Source organism: Henckelia pumila, chromosome 1 (assembly GCF_033568475.1).
Source record: "Henckelia pumila isolate YLH828 chromosome 1, ASM3356847v2, whole genome shotgun sequence".
NCBI lineage: Eukaryota > Viridiplantae > Streptophyta > Magnoliopsida > Lamiales > Gesneriaceae > Henckelia > Henckelia pumila.
In genome coordinates, this window is record NC_133120.1 from 135,918,866 (window position 1) to 135,940,605 (window position 21,740).

Genomic DNA, 21,740 nt, shown 5'->3' on the forward strand with positions numbered 1-21,740 from the left:
TAACACGTAGAAAGCTTTTTCCGAAGTAAGAATAATTTTCAACTTACGGAACCATTCCGTATAGTTTGTGCCAGTCAATTTGTTTTGTTCGAGAATTGAAAACAGTGGATTGCGAGAAGTCATTGTAATAGTATACTGAAAAGAAAACAGACAATAATCAATGATTTGTTTAATTAATTTACTAAGACATAAAATATGGCGAATTTCATTTTATGAATTACACTCCCACTATTTTGACGATTTCACTACCCTCTAGTGAAAACGAGATACATTTTCTTTAGTGGGAACATGGAGTCCAATTGAGAAACTATGGTCCTGAATAATATCAGCCAACCATAATTTTTAAAAGGTAGAGCCCAATTGCTTCCAAAGCAACCTCCATGTTTTTACCTCATGTCCAATAAGGGCCCAATAATATGACGTCGTTTATTGTGACATGTCAAGATAACCCATCAATATTAAGTTGTGATGGACGGTCGCCATGTGGATCCCCCAATAATATGAGCCAATCCCATGGGAGTTTCACCCAACTTACAACAAGTGTCGATCCAATGTACAGCTTTTCGACGAACGGGCCCCCCAATAATATGAGTCGGACCATATCCGCGGGTAGCATCTCATACATTGATCGTTGATGGAAGGTAGAAATATTTAAACAATATTTAAATTTCCTTTTTATTAATCTTGATATCAATTTTAAATCATATTTAAAATTAGGGATTTTTAATTTTGAAAATTTGTCTCATCATGCAATTTATGTATGCTTGCGGGATTCATACAATTTTGTCTAAACATGCATACATCAATAATATCATATATTATTTAAGGATGATCGATCCCATTAACTAATCGACCCGTGGTTGCCAATCACGAGTCTAAGTCCAATCCTAGGTGATATGTAAGTATGCAATGAAATCCTATTACATTGTGCTTCCAATTTACATTTCTTCGGTCTTCATTGTCTGCTGGGGCCACCATTTCTTCAAATCTTTGTCTCCCACTAAGTCTAATAAATTTACAATAAATTTCGATGACAAATATGGGATACATTTTAGGGGTGGGAACGGGCCATAAACCAAAGGCATCATAATTTAAAAGATAAAATCATATTTTATCTTATCCATCCATAAGATCATATCTTATCATCAATTATACCAAAATAATTAATTTTATAAAATCTAATTTAACGGATAAAATTTATAAGTTTTCCAAAAATTCAAATTTATCCAAAAATCAATTTTAAAAATTTCGGACTCGAACAATTCGATCCGATGACTCGTGATCTAATCAAAAACAATTTTCGATCGGATCAAACACTAGAATTTCAAAAATTCAAAATTTTTTTAAAAAATAAAATTTTAATTTTCCGGGATGCCCGGGACAATCCCGGGCAGCCCGTGCCCCGACTGGGGCTCGGGCTGGGCGGCAGCGATCCGATCGCTGCCCGTATTTTTCCCGTCAAAATTTTTATTTTAAAAAATTTGTTTTGTTTCAAAAACCGAGGCTTAAAAATTTTGTACAATCGATTAATTTAATCGTTTGATCTGAGCAACCTAGCTCTGATACCACTGTTGGAAAACTGTGTTCAGATCAATTAGAATTGATACCCGGTGCAGCGGAAGTTTAAAAATTTTATTTTTCTAATATGGAACGATTCCATATATCTGGGTATCAAAACCTCTTACGATTAAATTTGTTCAAGTAAAATAAATAATCACAATTAAATATTTTACCTTGTCAAGCAAAGGCTTGATTATGGACTCCAACAGAATTTAATCTGCTCTTCTTGTAAATCCCGGGAACTGATGGCGTCACGATCTTTCTTCGGAATTAGGTCCACGAATGAAAAACAAAAACCCTCTGATTGACTGCACTAGAAATCAATCAGAAGTTTGCGTAGAGAATAAACAGATATGATCTGTTAATTCAGAATTGTAATTTTTCACAAAAATCACAAGACTGAATTTTCTCCGAAAAGGGACAAGGATTTTCGAAAAACCCTTAGAAAATAATATGTGTGTTTTCAAAAATTTGATGAATGAATTGCATGTAATTTTCGAACACTGCACATATATTTATAGATAATTTCTAGTTATAATTGTATCAGGACTCTAACTCCTTAAAGCCCACAATCCATAACTTAAGCCCAACAAGCCAAGCCTGATGTTATAGAAATTAATATAAAATTCATCGTGACTCCGATTGATAAACTGATTTCACCAATGTGCACAGAAACCATTTATGCATCTTTTAGAGTCAAGATAATTTTTCTGAATCCGAATTCAGTGATTTCCAAAAATACCCATCCCTATGTCATTTTAGGAAATCTCACTCCCTTTAGTTAAGAAGTCCAACTTCTCTTTCATTAAATTTAACTTTTTAAATTTAACTATCTCTACGGGGTTTTAGTAATCCATTACTTGTGTAACCCTCAATGGTTCAGGAATACAGCTAGCCGTGGGCTCACAACTCCTTGTGACTCGGAACAACAATTTCCGACTTACCCATCGAATCATGGTAAGAGCGCCTAGCAACATCGCCCCATGATTTCCTAGGTATTACTGATAGTGCCTGCAAGAACCAGTAGATTTTGGTTAGCGTACAGTACGGTCCCTTCATCCATATATCCCGATCGAATCAACAACCATTGGTATATCAAGAGTCGTTCGAGATTCGATAACTATGCATAACATCTTGGAGATCAAATAGTGACATCGCATGTGTTACTAGGAAAACCCATTAACCTAAAACACATCATGTACTCTGGCCAGAGATTCGTCACACTAATATCTCCTCAGATCGCATAGGATATCCACACTCGCAAGTATGTGGTAAATCCTTGACAACAAAGCATCGACTCCTATATGTGTCGTAACTGTACCCAATCCCGACACCTGATGACTCCAATAGAGTCGGTAAATGAGTCAAAGTACAGTACTAGCATATAGAGTCTCAATGATGTTTCAAGTAATAAGGACTAATGGTGTACAACCAAAACCGCGGACTTTATCCACTCGATAAGTGATAACCACTTGGAAAGTCCGAATAGGGTAGTTCGATCATTCATCATATGAATATCCATTTGCATGCTTTGAACATCTCTATGTTCCATACCAATGAAACGTGGTACTCGGCATCGCAAATGCTAGTCTCAATCTCGAGCGATCCTTATCCTTATTTGCGGACGGCTCAATTGACTAGGAACAGTTTAGAATATACAGTGACTATAAGATGTGTTTCATGATAGCATCCTCATGTGCTACCACATCTTACATACACTATAGTATATTCAAGATCTTCATCTAAACAACAATAGTATATCACAATATAACAATATGAAGGAAGATAAAGTCAATGTCATGATAAAAGTGTAAATTATATTAAACAAAAGATTGTTTTACATAGAGTCATAAAAGCCCTTAGCCACAAGTTGGCTAACCGGGCACCCACTCTTTCAATGATGACGTCAATGGTGATTATGGTGATGACCACCTTCTTGGCCAACACTAACATGACTCTCATTACCTCCATCAGCCATTATCTGAATAGATTTGCACATTTTAAATCCCAAATGCACAATAATTACTCAAGACTAGACTAAATCTCAAGTACTAATCCCAAAATCTAAGCATGCTCTGATACCAAAAATGTAGTGACCCTATAGGGAATAACATACTAACTGAAAACTAAGGCATGCATTAAACTTAATAAAGCAAGAATGCTTAACAAAGTAAAACGTGCGGAAACATAATTCATAATTTGCATATCAGCTTAGTAAAACATATCCATGCTTAATACTGTAGTGATACAACCATATCGTAAATCTCAAAATAAAACTTTCTAAAACATTTATACAACTAAACAAATCCTGTTGTATAAAATCCCCTGAAAAGCTCCGGCTCCATAGTCCTACCTCGAGGTACCGGCTCCATCCATCTTGCAACCTGCCACGTGGAATAGGGTGTCCAAGATAATAACTAGGACGTGAGCGCTAACGCCCAGTACATTAACATGAGTAAATGTATACATATGATGCATGCAACATGATGACTGATAAAGGGTAATCTGAAAAGTCATGCTCAGTACCGGCGCCACATGAGTGCTGCCACCGCACGGATCAACCTATGGGTGCAACCACACTCGTATAGTACACCAGAGTAGTCAGACATACATGTCCCCGACGTCGCGGTACTCTCAGTGACAGACTATCGAGTATAGAGCTGAGCGGCTCTATAATCAGGTATAACAAGGTATAGGCTCAACGTGTATGTGCACATGATATATGAATATAAAAAGCGGTAAAACATACATCATTCCACATAATAATGCCAAATAAATGCAAAATATAAACATGTATACTTGCTGATAATCTCAGTCAATGTGTACGTACCTCTAGACTAGTTCGAGTCTAATAGGATCCTAGGTTCCAAGCCTATATTCAAAAATTCACCGTATCACTACACAAGTTCTATAAGCCTTAACTAAGCTAATAAGTACTCCCAAAACTTAAATAGATTCCCGGACCATACCTTCGTCCGTAGTAATCCCTTTGAAGTCGCTAGTCCCAGATGACTATTAGCACACCATGGTTATTCCAGAACCTCTATAATAACCGATAGGGCCTTGAAGTGTATATCTCACACTATATAACTGAAAAAGGAAACTCCGGAATTCGTAATTCAAAATAAATCCGAATAAACCCTATTTATAGGCAAATTTCCGATCAAGTTCGGAGCCTCCGAACTTGGGTTTGGATCGTCCGATCTAGCTCACTACCTGCATGCGAGACACATTGAGTTCGGATCGTCCGATCGCCACTTTGGGTTGTCCGAAGTGTTCTAAATCCGACACTTATCAAAATCCATGGCTGAGTAATCCTGCCTGCTTGGCATGAGTAAGTTTGGGCCGTCCGATCCTGGTTCGAATCGTCCGAACGTGACTTAAATCCGAAGTCAACATGCCCTTCTTCGGAGCCCACGACTTGCTGAGTTCGGATCGTCCGAAGTCCTCTTTGGACCGTCCGAATTGGCCAAAACTTTGGAAGCCCAATTCTTAATTCTGAAGTCCGATTAAGCCCCGGAATTGGTTAATTACTAACCCTTAATCATGTTTAACATATTATTATCTTAAAATAGAATCTGAGTTACTACATAATTAATTCTTGAGAATTGACTAAAGTCTCTGTGGGATCGATACTTGGACTCTCTGTCAACTTTACTATTACTTGACCTAGTGCACTTGCTAGATAACCGAATTAAGCGGTCAGTACTCAAATTGTGGATAGAGCCATCCATATCAAATGAGGACCTGGGAGACCACCTAAACGAACGAGATCGGTGCCTGTCAAGGGATCACGAGGTAATTTAAACAAGCTTGAGATCATTCCGTCTAATAGTTCTCAATGATTGGTACAATCTGAAATGTTAGGGGTATTAGAAATAAGTCAGCTCAGAGACGGATTAAGTTTCTGAAAGATTCTAAGAATATGATGTTTTTGGCGATTCTTGAACCTATGCACCTGCTTGATCCTAAATGGTCGAATAGGAAGTTTGGGTTTTCTTCTGTCATTGCCAACACTACAAGAAAAACGGAAAATGACAACGGATTTTATCCGTTGTCGTAGGGGGGGTTAAAACCGTTGTAATTGTTGGTGTTGTAAAAAGCATGCCCTACGACAACAGTTTATATCCGTTGTCTTTGTAGACATACCACAACGGTTTTGCAACAGTTTATATCCGTTGTCTTTGGAGGCATACGACAACAGTTCTGCAACAGTTTAAATCCGTTGTCTTTTAAGGCTTACGACAACGGTTTTGAAACAGTTTAAATCCATTGTCTTTAGAGACATACGACAATGGTTTACAACATGTTAAATCCATTGTTTTCTCAAATAAAAAACAAAAAAAAAAATTAATATACAAATCACTCAAAATTCGAATTCTAATTCAATGCATACTAAAAAATAGAGCTATGAACTAATCTTGATAAACTTGGAACCCTCATTTCACAATCTTCAATCTTGATACCTTGCTCGACAATAAAAATATAGCAATCTCAATTATAAGAATATATTTTTTGAATAATTCAATATATAGGCAAACAATCTCAATTATAAGAACAATACAAATATAGCAAAACAACATGATAATTTCACTACATCCCATCAAAACATCTAACTGAAGAAATCGTGAAAGTAGAGATGCGAGAAACTTACAGCATATTTAGGAGTGTCCAGCCACGGGTTCCAGCTGTGAGCTATCTATGAGAGAGACATCCTATAGTATGACAGACAAGACTAAATGAGAAAATCTTGAATTGAGTTCCAATAATATTAAACCCTTCGAAGACTTTACGCCACCACACCCTTCTCTCTTACGGTCTATCCACTAAATCATAGTTCACCGGAGATGCGTGTTTTCAAGAATTTAGAATAACTCATTCAGATCTCTAGTCTATGAAATTTCCACCCATGTTACACAACGTACATCCTCCATTCATTCCTTTAGATCTAAGAAGCAAACTCCTATGAATATTGGTATGCACTTATAATAGTTATAATAGTTATATTTATATTATATTATATATATATATATATATGTCTAATAATATTATTAATAATACTAAATAATAATAATGACATTATAAAGGACGAAACACACCTTTGTTTCAAACGCCAGGATTGCAGAAAATTGATGTTGGGAAAAAACAGAGTGTGTGGATATAGATATAGAATTAGTATATTTCAAAGATTTGACAACTCCCAACATGGAATCAGTCCCTTGACAACTCCCAACATGGGATCAATCCTAGAAACAGAATAGTATGAATGGTTTTGACAACCTCCAAGTTCTGCGTCTCCACTATGAATATTTGCATCTGGCATTGTCTTTGTTGCAGTCTGTTACAAAAATAAGGCTGAAAAATGCAATGGAACAGGAAATCTCATGCTTCCAAAAAAACCTCTAAAGCTCACCTTGAAAACAGCTTGTTCATTGCAACACGTCAAGTACAAGACATTATCTATTGAAATTTTTAATACCAATACCTTTTGCCAACAATTAAAATATGTTCCATGCCTTCTTGCATCAGAACAACAACAAGGTCCGCACTTGCTGTAGGATCTGAAACATTAAAATATAAGCTTCAAATCAGCATACATACAAATAATCACAATTTCAAAAAAATGAAATGTGTATCCTGCTAGCACTACATATACGTATTAGACAATCTAATATACCTGAGTATATTTCATCCGGTATAACATAGATTTAAAAGATACATAGAATTTTGTTGGGCTAATTGCATTCACACCCCCTGTGAAAAGTCTAAAAGGAATAAAACACTCTGTGTAAAATTAATAGCATGTTAGACCCTATGTTTTAAAAAAATTAGCATAAAAACCCCTATGAGAGGATATAAATGTGCCCGAGTTTGTATAACATAGGGGTGAAATGTGCTACATTTTAAAAAACTGAGGGATGCATTAGCCTATTAATATTTCTTAGGGGGTTTTATGCCTTTTAGACTTTTCACAAGGGGTGTGAATGCAATTAGCCCGCATTTTCTCCTTACCAGAGAGTTTTACAGCACATTGGTAAGAGGATGGCAAATGGGTGTCAACTTGAAAATGTAGATAAAATATAGAAGGAAAAGAACAGCCAAAGAATCCCTCAAATACCCGCTTGCGCTTTCATTAACACAAAACTGAAATAAATATCATGTCTAAGTCTAAAAGTTTTATTTCAGATTCATAACAAAGTTCAGAAGAAGTTTAAATCCTGATCACTGTACCAGAAAACTTCAGAACATTTCTTGTGCTAATATTAGGTAGCTAAGTCAAGATATGCTTTCATTTCCTTGCCTAAACTTTCCAACTCCATCAACGTCCCTTAAGTCACCAAAAGTTTCTGATCAAAAGGAGGCGGAAACATTCGAGGGTTCAATGTATGATCATATCTACAAGCTGGTCCGTACTTATAGATTCCATGGCGATGATAGTGCGTACATGCATATGGGCTGATCCTGCATTATCGAGAACATTATCATCCTGAGTTTCCTCCTTTGGGGTATCCTACAACGATTTCAAATTATAACCATGTTAACAGGGAAGGTAAGTAAACAAAGGGAATGTAAATCCTGCACTCTAGATAAGTAGCTGAAACAATCACAATAAACAAAGGGTGCACGATGAGCAGATTCCTGTCGTTCTTTCAGTTGTAGATATTATAGTTATTCTGCGACATAATATCTTACATTAGAGAGGGGATGAATTGTCCTGTTGCTGCAAGATCGTAGCTATGTGTGTATCAACATATCATCGAATTTAACATACATAACATAAACTAAATTTAATGTATGTCAAAGACAAAAAATTTAGAAAATCTCAGATGTTGTCTAGTGAACAAAGGAAGAACCTGTTTATTGAGAAAAAAGAAAATGAATTCAGTTCCATGGACGAGTCGGCTTTCATCGATCTGAAGCTCAATTTATTGCCCAAACCAAAGCGAGAATTCGCAACAGCTGAAGCTTCCGATCATGGTGGTTTTGCAAATCTTGCCAGTATGAAGGGTGATCCAGCTTTTGATGATGGTGAATCCTTATTATGATGATGATGACTTTCTGATTTCATCAAGAAGCTCATTATGCCTAAGGACATCTTCATCAATCTGAAAACATAATTGAAAGTTAATCTACAGAAACAAAATCTTCATAAAAAAAACAGTGAAAAACATTACACACACAAGTCATAGACTCATAGTCTTCCTGATTGAAAATACATGCATGTGAAATCTTAATAATTCAATTTATTAAATCATGAACAAAGGTTCTTAATGATTATTTTTAGCAAAGGAAGCATTGGAAAATTGGACAAGACTAGTAATTAAAACAGATTCTTAACATATCTTCAACAATTAACTATAATCTAAATTGGTCAGACTACATTGCTGAATGTACATGTACACACCAAACCAACTGTCAGCAACCATTAGAGGTGCGCAATATTTGAACATTCACTAAACAGTGTTCATCGAACTAGTACCAGTCATATAAAGCACTTCTGAGCCAAAGTTTGTTTCTGCCTTTCAAAGACATTTTTGCTTTTTTACTCTACACCTCCATCCCTCTTTAGTTTCTTTTCAAATCTTCAATTCTTATCCAAAGTCCAAACTGAATTCAATATAATTCTAAACCTTTCCTAGTTAATTAAAATGTTTTACATCCACAAATCAAGGAGAGCAAACTCCAGCATTACATGTAATGCTAAAACTCAAAACTTAATGAAACCTTGACATCCAGTGTATCACATCCATTATTTCATGGTTGACTAGTCCTTGTACTTCCAAACACTTGTTCAAACAATATTGACCAAACAATCTCACATATCACAATCTTTCATTTATCTATAGCAACAACAATTCCATTTTTGATAACTTTGAATTCATGTCAAGACACAAATCAAGAATCCGATTTCTAGCATCGTGTCTTACAACTAACAAAGGAACTAAGTTTGGAAATTCTGGCGCAACGAAACATCCCCAAGTTAAAACTATCGCTCGTGCAATAACAAATCGGAAAAAATAGGAATAGAGATAAAAAGAAGCAGATACAAAATTATACAAAATTTTCATCACAAACGGTATTGCCACAGCAACGACAGAAAATATCAAATACATGAAACACAAAATTCAAAAATAGATAAATATATCTGCTAGTAATTACAAATTACTACAAAAATAAAAAATTTAAAAAAATTGTAAAACTACTGACTGAACTCGAACATACCTCTGGTTTTAGAAATCAAAAAGGGAGAAGATAATCTCAGAATTGAAGATCTGTAAAGACACGGGCATATATATTTGAAAGCTGAGACCTTGCGAGAACAACTTTGATTCAAGCTAAAACCTTGCGATTGCTGGTACAAATCGAAGCCACAAGAAAAGAGGTATAGATCGCGGTGTTTGCTGGCACATTTTCGGCGGATGAGAGGCAGCGGCAGCAGTAAAGAATGTAGGAGCGTAAGGTTGAGAGATTAGGGCTTAGGGCACTTACGTGCTTGGGATTTCCCCTTTGAAGAAATTGGTCCAAAGGGACGAAGAAAAAAAGATACCAAATAATTAAATCTAACAATTTTTTTTAAAACTAAAAAAATCTATGACTACAGTTTATAGACAACGGTTTAAAAATCCGTTGTCTTTGACTAGTAAAAACGCGCTTATAGACAACAGTTTTTAAAAACCGTTGTCGTAGACTAATTAAAAAACCGCTAATAGACAATGGTTTTTAAAAACCGTTGTCTTTTACCCCTCAAATGCAACGGTTTTTCAAAAACCGTTGTCTTTGATAAAGAAAAAAAGCTCAAAGACAACAGTTTTTATTAAAACCGTTGTTAAAGAGTAAAAGACAACAGTTTGGGAAAAAAACCGTTGTCTTTGGAGTGTTGTCTATTACCATATTTGTTGTAGTGCAATGTTAATAACAAGATCTGGTTTTATAGCTCTGTTGATGTTACAGTTTCAGTGGTGCGCGATCAGGAGCAGTTCTTGCACTTGCATCTAGCGTCTGGCTTGTTCTCAACAGGTATTTATCTGTCTATTGTTTATGCTAAGTGTAATAGAGTTCTTCGGCGAGAGTTATGGGAGAATTTATTGGATTAATTCTAAGCCTATTGATGGTTGCCCATGGATTGTTGGGGGTGATTTCAACATCATCGCTGATCTGTTGGACCATTCTCTAGGGGTTGTTAATAATCCTGGTGGCATGCATGAATTTTTGGATTTTATTATTTCTTTCGGGTTGGTGGATGCAGGTTTTGTGGGTTCTCGATTCACATGGACGAACTCTAGGATTTGGAAACGTCTTGATCGCGTTCTAATTTCAGCATCCTGGACAGATCATTTTAACTCCTTTAAAGTTGAGCATCTTCATCGGGGGACTTCTGATCACTGTCCATTATTTATTCCCGCGCCTTTTTGTCCTAAATCGGTGAGTTCGTTTAGATTTCAGGATATTTGGTTTCTTCATCATGGTTTTATGCAGACTGTCCGACTTAATTGGAATAATCCATGTGTTGAGAGAGGGCTTAGTCGTTTGGTGATTAAATTGAAAAGGCTTAAGCACCATCTCAAATGGTGGAATAAGGAGGTTTTTGTGAAAATTCATGACATGGTTAAGGCTGTTGATTTGGCTGTTGTTCACGCAAAAGTAAGTTATGATGCTGCTCCTACTGAGGAGAATAGGGCGGCATTGTCTCTGACTCAATCTAACTTGTCGCTTTGTCTTTCCATGGAGGAGGTGTTCTGGAAACAAAAAGCGTCTGCTAAGTGGCTGGTGGAGGGTGAGAAAAACACTAAATTATTCCACAATATAGTTAATCGTAGGACATCCAGGAATAAAATTTTCAGGATTTGGGATGATGGAGTTGCCTTGGAAAATCCGTTGAGTATTATGGATTCTGGAGTTAAGTTTTTTCAGAATTTGCTAACTGGGGAACCAACTGCTCCGAATCAGGCAAACTTTGATCATATACCTGTATTGATAGATGAGGAGGACAAGTTGTCTTTGGTTGCTCCTATTTCTGAGTCATATATGTTTGGTAGTGTTTGTTCTCTCCATGAGGATAGTGCGGCAGGTCCGGATGGATTCTCAACTGGATTTTTATCGGAGATGTTGGGATATTATTAAAGCTGATTTAGTAGAGACCGTTCAAGATTTTTGGGCTGGTTCACCACTTCCCAGGAGTGTCACAGCTACCACTGTTATTCTTATTCCAAAAACTGATGATGCTCATAGATGGACCGATTTCAGGCCTATTAGCTTGTGTAATGTGAGCAATAAGATTATTACCAAGCTTGTCACTCTTATCCTGAGCCGTATTTTGCCCAAGATTATTTCACCATCGTAGGGTGGCTTTGTAGCGGGAAGATTGATTTCAGATAATATTCTGCTGGCATTGGAAATGGTCAGTCATATTAATTATCCAGTCAGATGAGGGAATATTATTATGAAGTTAGATATGGCCAAAGCATATGATAGAGTACAGTGGGACTTCCTGATCCAGATGCTTCAGGAATTTGGTTTTGCGGACGGAGTCTGTCATCAAATTTGGCGATGTGTTCATAACTGTTGGTTTTCAGTAAATATCAATGGTACTTTATCAGGCTTTTTCTCTTCAAACAGAGGCCTTCGACAAGGAGATCCGCTGTCACCGCTTCTGTTCATTATTGCGGCAGAGTATCTTTCACGGGGGTTGGATGATTTATTTGCTCGGCATAGGAGCCTGCATTTTCATACGGGGCGGCCTTTCAATCTCTCACATCTAGCCTATGCGGATGACCTTATTGTTTTTTTCTAATGACTCGATTCCTGGCATCAGAATTCTTAGAGATTTTTTGTATTACTATGAGCAGTGCTCGGGGCAACTTATTAATAATGCGAATAGTGTTATATTGAATTCTTCCAAGTGTTCATAGGATAAGAAAGGGCGATAATTTTCTATTACAGGTTTTGGGGATGGTGCACTGCCTCTTAGATACTTGGGTGCGCCGCTTTTTCTGGGTCATCGTAAGAGTTCTTATTTCAATCATATCATTGCAAGAGCTCGGAATAATCTGCAAGGATGGGAGTCTCAAAATCTTTATTTTGGCAGTCGGCTTGTGTTGATTAAGAGTGTACTTTGTTCTATGCCGATTTACCTGTTCCAAGTTATGCAACCGTCGGGAACGGTGCTGCATAGGTTCGAAATGCTGTGTGCTAAGTTCCTATGGGAGAAACATGGAGGGCATACGACACACTGGATATTATGGGAGAAAATTTTTCTTCCGATTTTTGAAGGTGGTTTGGGTATTCGTAGACTCAAGGATGCAGTTACTGCCTTTTCAATTAAACTTTGGGCCAGGTTCAGGACTGTCGATTCTCTTTGGAGTCAATTTTTGCATGTTCGATACTGTAGGACTAATCCCCCGGTAGCGGTGCGCACCATGCAGAATATTTCTACTATTTGGCGCAAAATAATGAAGGTCAAGGATAGAGCAGAATCCGAAATTAGTTGGGGAATTGGAGAGGGATATATTATTTTTTGGTTTGATTCCTGGCACCCGGCTGGTCCCTTATCTGCTCCAATACTGGGTCAGTTGAACAAGTTAGTCAGGTGGTTTTTGGAAGGCAGAAATTGGAATCTTGATCGACTTATTCTTGTGCTTCCTCTGGAATTGGCGTTGAGTGTTTTGGAAGTGCCTATTCACCATGCAGGAAAAGATATGGCTATTTGGAAGAGTTCTACTAACGGCAGGTTCTCGCTTAAATCTTCCTGGAATCTGGTGCGGAATAGGAAAATAGAGGATGGGTGGTTCAAAGGCTGTTGGTCCAAAATTCATAGGCCAACAATTTCTATTTTTTTTATGGCGGTGGTTCTACAAAAAAATTCCTATTGATGATATTTTAATAGATCGAGGGATTGCTCTAGCCTCGTTGTGTCAGTGTTGTCAAGCACATGAATCCTTTGAACATTTGTTCTTTTTCAGTGCTACTGCTCGGTTTGTCTGGAAACACTTCTCAAGACTTTTTGGCGTTCAAAATCATCGTAATTTTAACAACTGGAAGATTGGAGAGGATTGGCTTAAGGATGGTCATGCTAAGTAATTGATCCCTTTTCTGATTATTTGGTTCTTCTGGAAGGCTAGGGATGACAATGGGGCGGTTCGGGGACGGGGATGCCTTCCCCATCCCCATCCCCGAATTCAAATCCGATCCCCATACCCGCCCCAATCCCCATTAATTTTTATCAGGGATTCCCCATACCCATCCCCGCGGGGATCAAATCCCCATCCCCATACCCGAAAATATATATATTTATTTATATTATAAATAAATTTTATTTATTTATATATATATATATATATATATATATGAATTAGTAAATATTATTATATAAAAATTATTATTCAATTTTATAATAAAATACCTAAAATATTTTGGGTATTTTTTATTATAAAACTAACTTTTAAAATTAATAAAAATATTTTAAATACAAAATATTTTTATAAATAAAAATTAATATTTTAAAGAAAAATACTATGTATCAAAAATTTATTAAGATTATATATTGTTTTTAAATTTATCAAAATAAATAATATATATTTAGACTAATATAAATACTTTATATTTGTATGTAACATGAATGAGATTCAAATAATATTTTTATGTTATAAAAAACTAAGCTATCATAAAAGAATGTATTATATATAATGTATAAAAAAATATATTAACGAAATAATAATAATACTTTAATTTTAATTTTTTAATAATATTTTAGATTTAATAGAATTTTATAATTACAATATTTGTATTATTATTATTATTATTATTATTATTATTATTATTATTATTATTATTATTATTATTATTATTATTATTATTATTATTATTATTATCGGGGCGGGTTCGGGGATGGGAATAACATCCCCATACCCGCCCCAATATATTTCAGGGATTTTTAAAAATCCCCGAACCTGAACCCATACCCGAAAATACTCCCCCAAACCCGTCCCGTTTCGGATTTTTCCCGCGGGTACCCGAACCCATGGGGAAAATTGTCATCCCTATGGAAGGCCAGGAATGACTATAAACATAGGGGTGTTCGCATCCAATCGGCCATGATTATCATGAATATTAACGAGTATATTACTTCTTTTGGCCGTGCAGGGGTTTTAAGGGTGGGTCACTGGCGTGGTCATGGAGCGGTGGCTGGATTTTTGGGGCTCGATCATCGAATTACTCAAACCTCATTCATTCGAGTGGTTCGATGGATGACACCGAGAATGAGTCATTTCAAACTTAACTCAGATGGTTGTACGAAAGCTGATGGAGAATCTTGGATTGGTGGTATTATCAGAGATCACTCAGACAAAAGTATCCTAGCTTACCATGACTCTATTGGATATGAGACTAATACGAGAGCCGAACTCTGTGTCATTCTTAAGGGGTTGCAAATTTGCAAGACTTATAATTTATTCTCGTTATGGCTTAAAGTTGACTCTATGAAAACTTTAGCCATTATTGATGCGGACAATACTTGTTGGGAACTTAGTTCCTTACTGACGCAAATTCAGGGGATTTTAAATTTTTCGATGGTAAGGAAGACTCAAGTCTACAGGGAAGCTAATGTTGTGGCTGATGAATTAACTAATCTGGGTTTGGCTGAGGGATCGGTTTTGTTGGGGCCAGATGACATTCATGGACAGCTAAAGGGGATTTGCATATTAGATTGTTCGTGCATGCCTTATATTTGCATTTACTCTTAGTTTTATTTTCATTGGAGTCTTTGTATCTCGGTTTTTGAATTTAAAGTTTTCTTGTTTTTAAGTTTTGTAATTTCTTGAGAGGTCTTGGCCTAGTCCTCATCTCATGTAATTCCTTTTTTATTTCTAATAAACGGGTAGGGGTCCGCCAAACCCCCACCACAAAAGGCGGCTTTTTGGAAAAAAAAAAAATTAAGAGACCATGCGTAAATCGTAAGGGCTTCTTTACGGTCTTACTTAGGTAGTGTTTGAGAGAGCTTCTAGGAAGCACTTCTCAGCTTTTTTTTAACAAAATTTTGAAATTTTGTGAAATTTTGTTGACGAAAAAGGTGAAAAGTGCTTCTTAAAAGCTCTTCCAAACACTACATTAATAAACTGGTATAGATATTTAATTTTAAATATTATTTATTATTATTATTAAAAAAAATCTATGTAGGCTTCAACTCTAAAACCTCGAAAAACCCTATTACAATTTATAACACGAACGAAAAAAGAACCAAGCACGAGCATAAGCCTGAGCAAAAATAAAGCCAAAACAGTGTACTCGCAGCCCTAGCTCCACCCTTCTCTGTCGTTCGCTGCCACTAAAATCTAGGCTAACAGCCGGTGCCACTGTGGTTGCGGCAGCAGGTATCATTTCTCTGTAATCTGTTTTTACCTTTCTGGTGAGATTTTGTTGGGATTTTGTTCGGTCTGTTTTGGCGTGGATATTGTTAGTTTAATGTTTTGTTTTTGTCAGTGAATGCGTGAGTCTTTGTATTGTAAGGTATCAATTAAGTTTTGACTGCTGATAAAATAAGAGTTTGGAGAGGAGCCATTCGTTTTTGTTGCAGAACCTAGATTTTATTAGGTTTAATAAAGTATGCGTGGTAATGGTTGGTATAACCCAATGATGAATTGAGCTTTTGCAGAGCTATGGATGAGAGTTTGTACGATGAGTTTGGAAACTATATTGGGCCAGAGATTGAGTCAGATCAAGAGAGTGACCAGGAGGACGATGAGGAGGAGCTGCCCGACAGGATAGAGGATGAGGGGCCTGTGTCTGATGATGAACACGGGCCTGGAAAATCAAATGGGTGGCTAACCACTGCTGAAGATGTTGATATGGACAGCCAAATTGTCCTGGCTGAGGACAAAAAGTACTATCCAACTGCCGAGGAGGTTTATGGTGAAGAAGTTGAAACTTTGGTTATGGATGAAGATGAGCAGCCACTCGAACAGCCTATTATCAAGCCTGTGAAAAATCTCAAGTTTGAGTTGGGGGTTAAGGACTCGTCAACTTATGTGTCAACACAGTTCCTTCTCGGTCTGATGTCAAATCCTTCTTTAGTTAGGAATGTTGCTTTGGTTGGCAATTTGCATCATGGGAAGACGACATTTATGGACATGTTAGTTGAGCAGACTCACCACATATCTACCTTTGATCAGAACAGTGAGAAGCATATGCGGTACACTGACACAAGAATAGATGAGCAGGAGAGGAAGATTTCCATTAAGGCAGTTCCAATGTCACTTGTTCTTGAGGATAGCAATTCAAAATCTTATCTTTGCAATATCATGGATACTCCAGGGCATGTTAACTTTTCTGATGAGATGACTGCTGCTCTCAGGCTTGCTGATGGTGCAGTGTTAATTGTGGATGCTGCGGAAGGAGTCATGGTTAGTTGTTTTGTTTGTGGGAACTTACTTTAACTTGAAAGTATTTTTTTTGAACAATACATTTGACTTAATTTATTTTGCCTAGATCTTTATTTTCCTTAGGAAATTATCATGAACGACATTGAAAGTAATTGATAACTGATAATTTGTGCCGATGCTTTAAATTTGTTTAATTATTTTGGATTTTTTCCCTCTGAGTTTATATACCTATAGAAATATATTGAACTGTTTTCACTTTGGCATGATTATGCATGTATTTAGCAGCTATTGAAATTGTGTAATTTTTATTATAATGTGATTCAACTTGGATTTTTAGTTACAAAAACTGAAGCTAACTTTGTTTTTAAGTTCTGCACTGAAATTGTGTTCTTCTTTCATTCTTTTTTTCTACATGTGGTACGAAACTTCAGTAAATAGATATTACTTGTTTGGTTCGTGTTATATTTTTATGGTGCATTGTTGTTTCTAGACCTTCTGGTTTCTCTTTGGTTCATTAGCTTTGCATTTTCAAAACTTAATTATTTATTTATCACCTTTGGCAGTAAGCTGATTTGTTACTCCTGATCTGTTGTTTTCAGGTCATATTTGTGTTTCAAACTATTGACAAACTGCTTCGTGCATTATAATATATTGCCATTTCTACTGTCTTGACAGGTTAATACGGAGAGGGCTATACGCCATTCCATCCAGGAACGCATTCCTATAGTTGTTGTAATAAACAAGGTAATCTGTTCAGCCTTATAAAAATACACAAAAGTTACAACACTTTTGGGGTAAATTGATGTCAAATTTTTAATTGTTTATTACTTATTACTGCTATCTGGTGAGATTCTTATGATAAATATGCTCATATGTTCATCTGTATATCAGGTTGATAGATTGATAACTGAACTCAAGTTACCTCCAAAGGATGCCTACCACAAGCTAAGACACACAATTGAAGTAATCAATAACCACATAACTGCTGCCTCCTCTACTGCTGGGAGTGTTCAAGTTGTTGATCCTGTGCTTGGAAATGTTTGTTTTGCAAGTGCTACTGCAGGATGGTCATTCACGCTGCAGTCATTTGCTAAGCTATATGTCAAGCTTCATGGCATTCCATTTGATGCCAATAAGTTTGCTCTGCGCCTTTGGGGTGATTATTACTTCGATCCCGATACCCGAACTTTTAAGAAGAAACAGCCGGCTAGTGGGGTGGAACGATCCTTTGTCCAGTTTGTGCTTGAGCCGCTTTATAAATTGTATAGCCAAGTGATTGGAGAACATAAGAAGAGTGTGGAAGCTACCCTTGGGGACCTTGGTGTGACTTTAAGTAATGCGGCTTATCGGTTGAATGTGAGGCCCTTGTTAAGGTTGGCATGTAGCTCGGTATTTGGTACTGCCACAGGTTTTACTGACATGCTTGTTCAGCATGTTCCATCTGCTAAAGAAGCTGCTGCTCGGAAAGTGGAACACATCTATACTGGACCGAAGGATTCCATTATTTACCAGTCTATGGAGAATTGTGATACGTCAGGTCCCCTTATCGTCAACGTAACGAAGCTGTATCCTAAATCTGATTGCAGTGTGTTTGATGCTTTTGGTAGGGTCTATAGTGGTGAAATTATGACTGGTCAGACAGTACGAGTGCTGGGAGAAGGCTATTCACCTGATGATGAGGAGGATATGACAGTGAAAGAAGTGACCAAATTATGGGTCTATCAAGCTCGTTATAGGATTCCGATAAGCAAAGCCCCTCCTGGTTCTTGGGTTCTCATTGAGGGTGTGGATGCTTCTATTATGAAGACAGCAACACTTTGCAATTTAGAGTATGATGATGATGTCTACATATTCAGGCCACTTCAGTTCAACACTCTTTCTGTGGTAAAAACTGCTACCGAGCCTTTGAATCCTAGTGAGTTGCCAAAAATGGTGGAGGGTCTAAGGAAGATCAGCAAGAGTTATCCTTTAGCAATTACAAAGGTTGAAGAATCTGGGGAGCATACTATTTTGGGCACTGGAGAATTGTATCTGGATTCTATTATGAAGGACCTTAGGGAGCTCTATTCAGAAGTGGAAGTGAAGGTGCTTATCTATTCATTTCTTTTCCGTTCTATTGCCGTTGACGATAGATATTTTTTCCTTTAGTAAGTGTTGTACTTCTTCTGAGAGGTAATGCTTTTCTCTAATGTTCTCTTATCAGGTGGCAGATCCAGTTGTCTCGTTCTGTGAAACAGTTGTGGAGTCTTCTTCGATGAAATGTTTTGCTGAAACCCCAAACAAGAAAAATAAAATTACCATGGTAAGAAAGCAAACCAACACAGGATTGTAATTGTAGAAATTATTTACTTATTACATGTTAATTTCTAGATTGCTGAACCATTAGAGAGAGGACTTGCTGAAGACATTGAGAATGGTGTTGTAAGCGTTGATTGGCCTCGGAAAAAGCTTGGTGATTTTTTCCAGACAAAATATGATTGGGATCTACTTGCTGCTAGATCTATTTGGGCATTTGGTCCTGACAAACAGGTTAATTATGTGCCACCTTATTTTTCCACTCAATGCTCTGTACTAAGTTTGAATCAACTTTACGAGACCTAGCTCTTCGAATTCTGTGATTGAGTTGATTCTTTGCGTGAGCTTTGTCTATTTTTTCAACATTGATAATTTTGTAAATGCAGGGACCCAATATCTTATTAGATGACACACTGTCGAGTGAAGTAGACAAGAGTTTGCTTAATGCAGTCAAAGATTCTATTGTTCAAGGGTAATTAAATTCATAGATCCTGCTTTTCCCTGACTATTTTGTTTTTATAGTTGTGCTGATATACTTTGAACAGGTTTCAGTGGGGGGCTCGAGAAGGCCCACTCTGTGACGAGCCTATCAGAAATGTGAAGTTCAAAATAGTTGATGCAAAAATTGCACCTGAGCCTTTGAATCGTGGAACTGGGCAGATTATTCCAACTGCCCGGCGTGTTGCTTATTCAGCTTTCCTTATGGCAACACCTAGGCTCATGGAACCTGTGTACTACATAGAAGTAAGCTTTCTTTTCAATCTTCACATGAGTTAAAATTTATTAATTGTTGCCTTCTTCAGTTAGCAATTTTAGTTTAGCCAGTTTACTGGGTAACAATATCTCTTTTTTTGTCTAAAGTTAAGCAATGTTGTATCTGGTTGCGATGAATGCTATGCAAATGGATTAGCTAATATTATAACCCCATGCTTCCCAAGAAGTGTGCTGAATATGAAACTCGAATGAGGAAATTCATCAGTGCCTCATTTCTTGCAACAATTTTTCAGTGTAACTCAACATTAACTGTTATTTCAGATTCAGACCCCAATTGACTGTGTTTCTGCCATATACACGGTGCTATCACGTAGACGTGGCCATGTCACCGCAGATGTTCCACAACCTGGGACACCGGCCTACATTGTTAAGGTCTGGGAACTCGTTTTTTGTCCTATAAAACTAATCTTCTACTTTGTAATCAAATTATTTGGTGCAATTAAGCTCCTTATTGACATGATGACATCTTTCTGTTTTGTACACTATTAGGCATTTTTACCAGTGATAGAGTCATTTGGTTTTGAAACGGACCTGAGGTACCATACACAGGGCCAGGCATTCTGCTTATCGGCGTTTGATCATTGGGCTATTGTCCCTGGAGATCCCCTTGATAAAAGTATAGTTCTACGCCCGTTGGAGCCAGCTCCAATCCAGCACTTGGCCCGTGAATTTATGGTGAAGACAAGGCGTCGAAAGGTATGTTCTCCTCTTTCTCCACCCAATTTGTGATGCATAAGAAATAAGAATTTTGTTTCTTGTAATCATGCACCGTGTTTTCTACTTTCCGTGTGCCCGTACCACCCATTTGGTATCACTGTGATGCATCATGGCCATGTCTTTCAATCCAAGATGGATACAAGAATGGTTCCAAACAAGATAATTGTTTTTTTTTTGTGGACTCGGAAATTAGGATGGGGTAGGGAAAGACAAGTCTAGAGGAGATGTTTGGGAGAGAAACTTGCATGTTTGGTTGCGACTGCACTTTGGCTTTATGTTTTTTGAAGATCGCTGACTTAGTGTGGGATTGTTTTTCTTTAGGGAATGTCTGAAGATGTAAGCATTAATAAATTCTTCGATGAGGCAATGTTTGTCGAACTAGCTCAACAGGACGCTGATCTTCACCTACAGATGATCTGATAAATTGGCTAATCGACTAATGGCGAATGCATCCAATTATGAACTTGGGGGAGCTTATTTTCTGTGAAGGCGAAAATTGTATACCCAAGCTGTGAAAGCATCTCCGTTTGTAATTTTTGTATTTGTATTATTTAGGTTTCTCACTGTTTAGATGTTAGATTTTGTCATGGAAAATGAAATGGAGAAATTAATTTTGTTGTGAAGTTTTATATATGGTGTTAGATAATTTTTAGAACCTCATTTTTTTTTTTCCCGAAGGAATTTTTAGAACCTCTTTAGTCTTTAGGAAAGTGATGTCATGATTTTACTTGACATTGTTTATAACAAGGATGATTAATCTATCCATTTTAAATTGATCTCTATTCGGACATCAACTGTTCCATATCTTCTATGGGAGTGATAACTAAAATTTGAACACAGATGGCGTATTTTTGTGGTATATGTCAAAATCCAGTTAATAAATACAGATTGAAATTTAATGCTTACAGATAATCTCACAATCTTAAGATACAATTGGTTTGATATGCACACAGACTAAATATAAGATCAAATCATTATTATAAAATAATAGATTTTAATAAAAAAAATCGCACCTAAATA

At 36.8% G+C, this 21,740-nt stretch overlaps 1 protein-coding gene across 1 annotated transcript; it reads left to right on the forward strand.

Moving 5' to 3' along the window:
• The first annotated feature begins 15,788 nt into the window (after nucleotides 1-15,788).
• Nucleotides 15,789-21,375, forward strand: LOC140877697 (110 kDa U5 small nuclear ribonucleoprotein component CLO). Its single transcript, XM_073281252.1, has 11 exons — nucleotides 15,789-15,926; nucleotides 16,208-16,955; nucleotides 17,610-17,678; nucleotides 17,826-19,019; nucleotides 19,138-19,236; nucleotides 19,305-19,463; nucleotides 19,616-19,701; nucleotides 19,775-19,973; nucleotides 20,265-20,375; nucleotides 20,493-20,699; nucleotides 21,042-21,375. The coding sequence occupies exons 2-11, from the start codon at nucleotides 16,212-16,214 to the stop codon at nucleotides 21,138-21,140; spliced, it is 2,967 nt and encodes a 988-aa protein (XP_073137353.1). The 5' UTR covers nucleotides 15,789-15,926; nucleotides 16,208-16,211; the 3' UTR covers nucleotides 21,141-21,375.
• The last annotated feature ends 365 nt before the right edge of the window (nucleotides 21,376-21,740 follow it).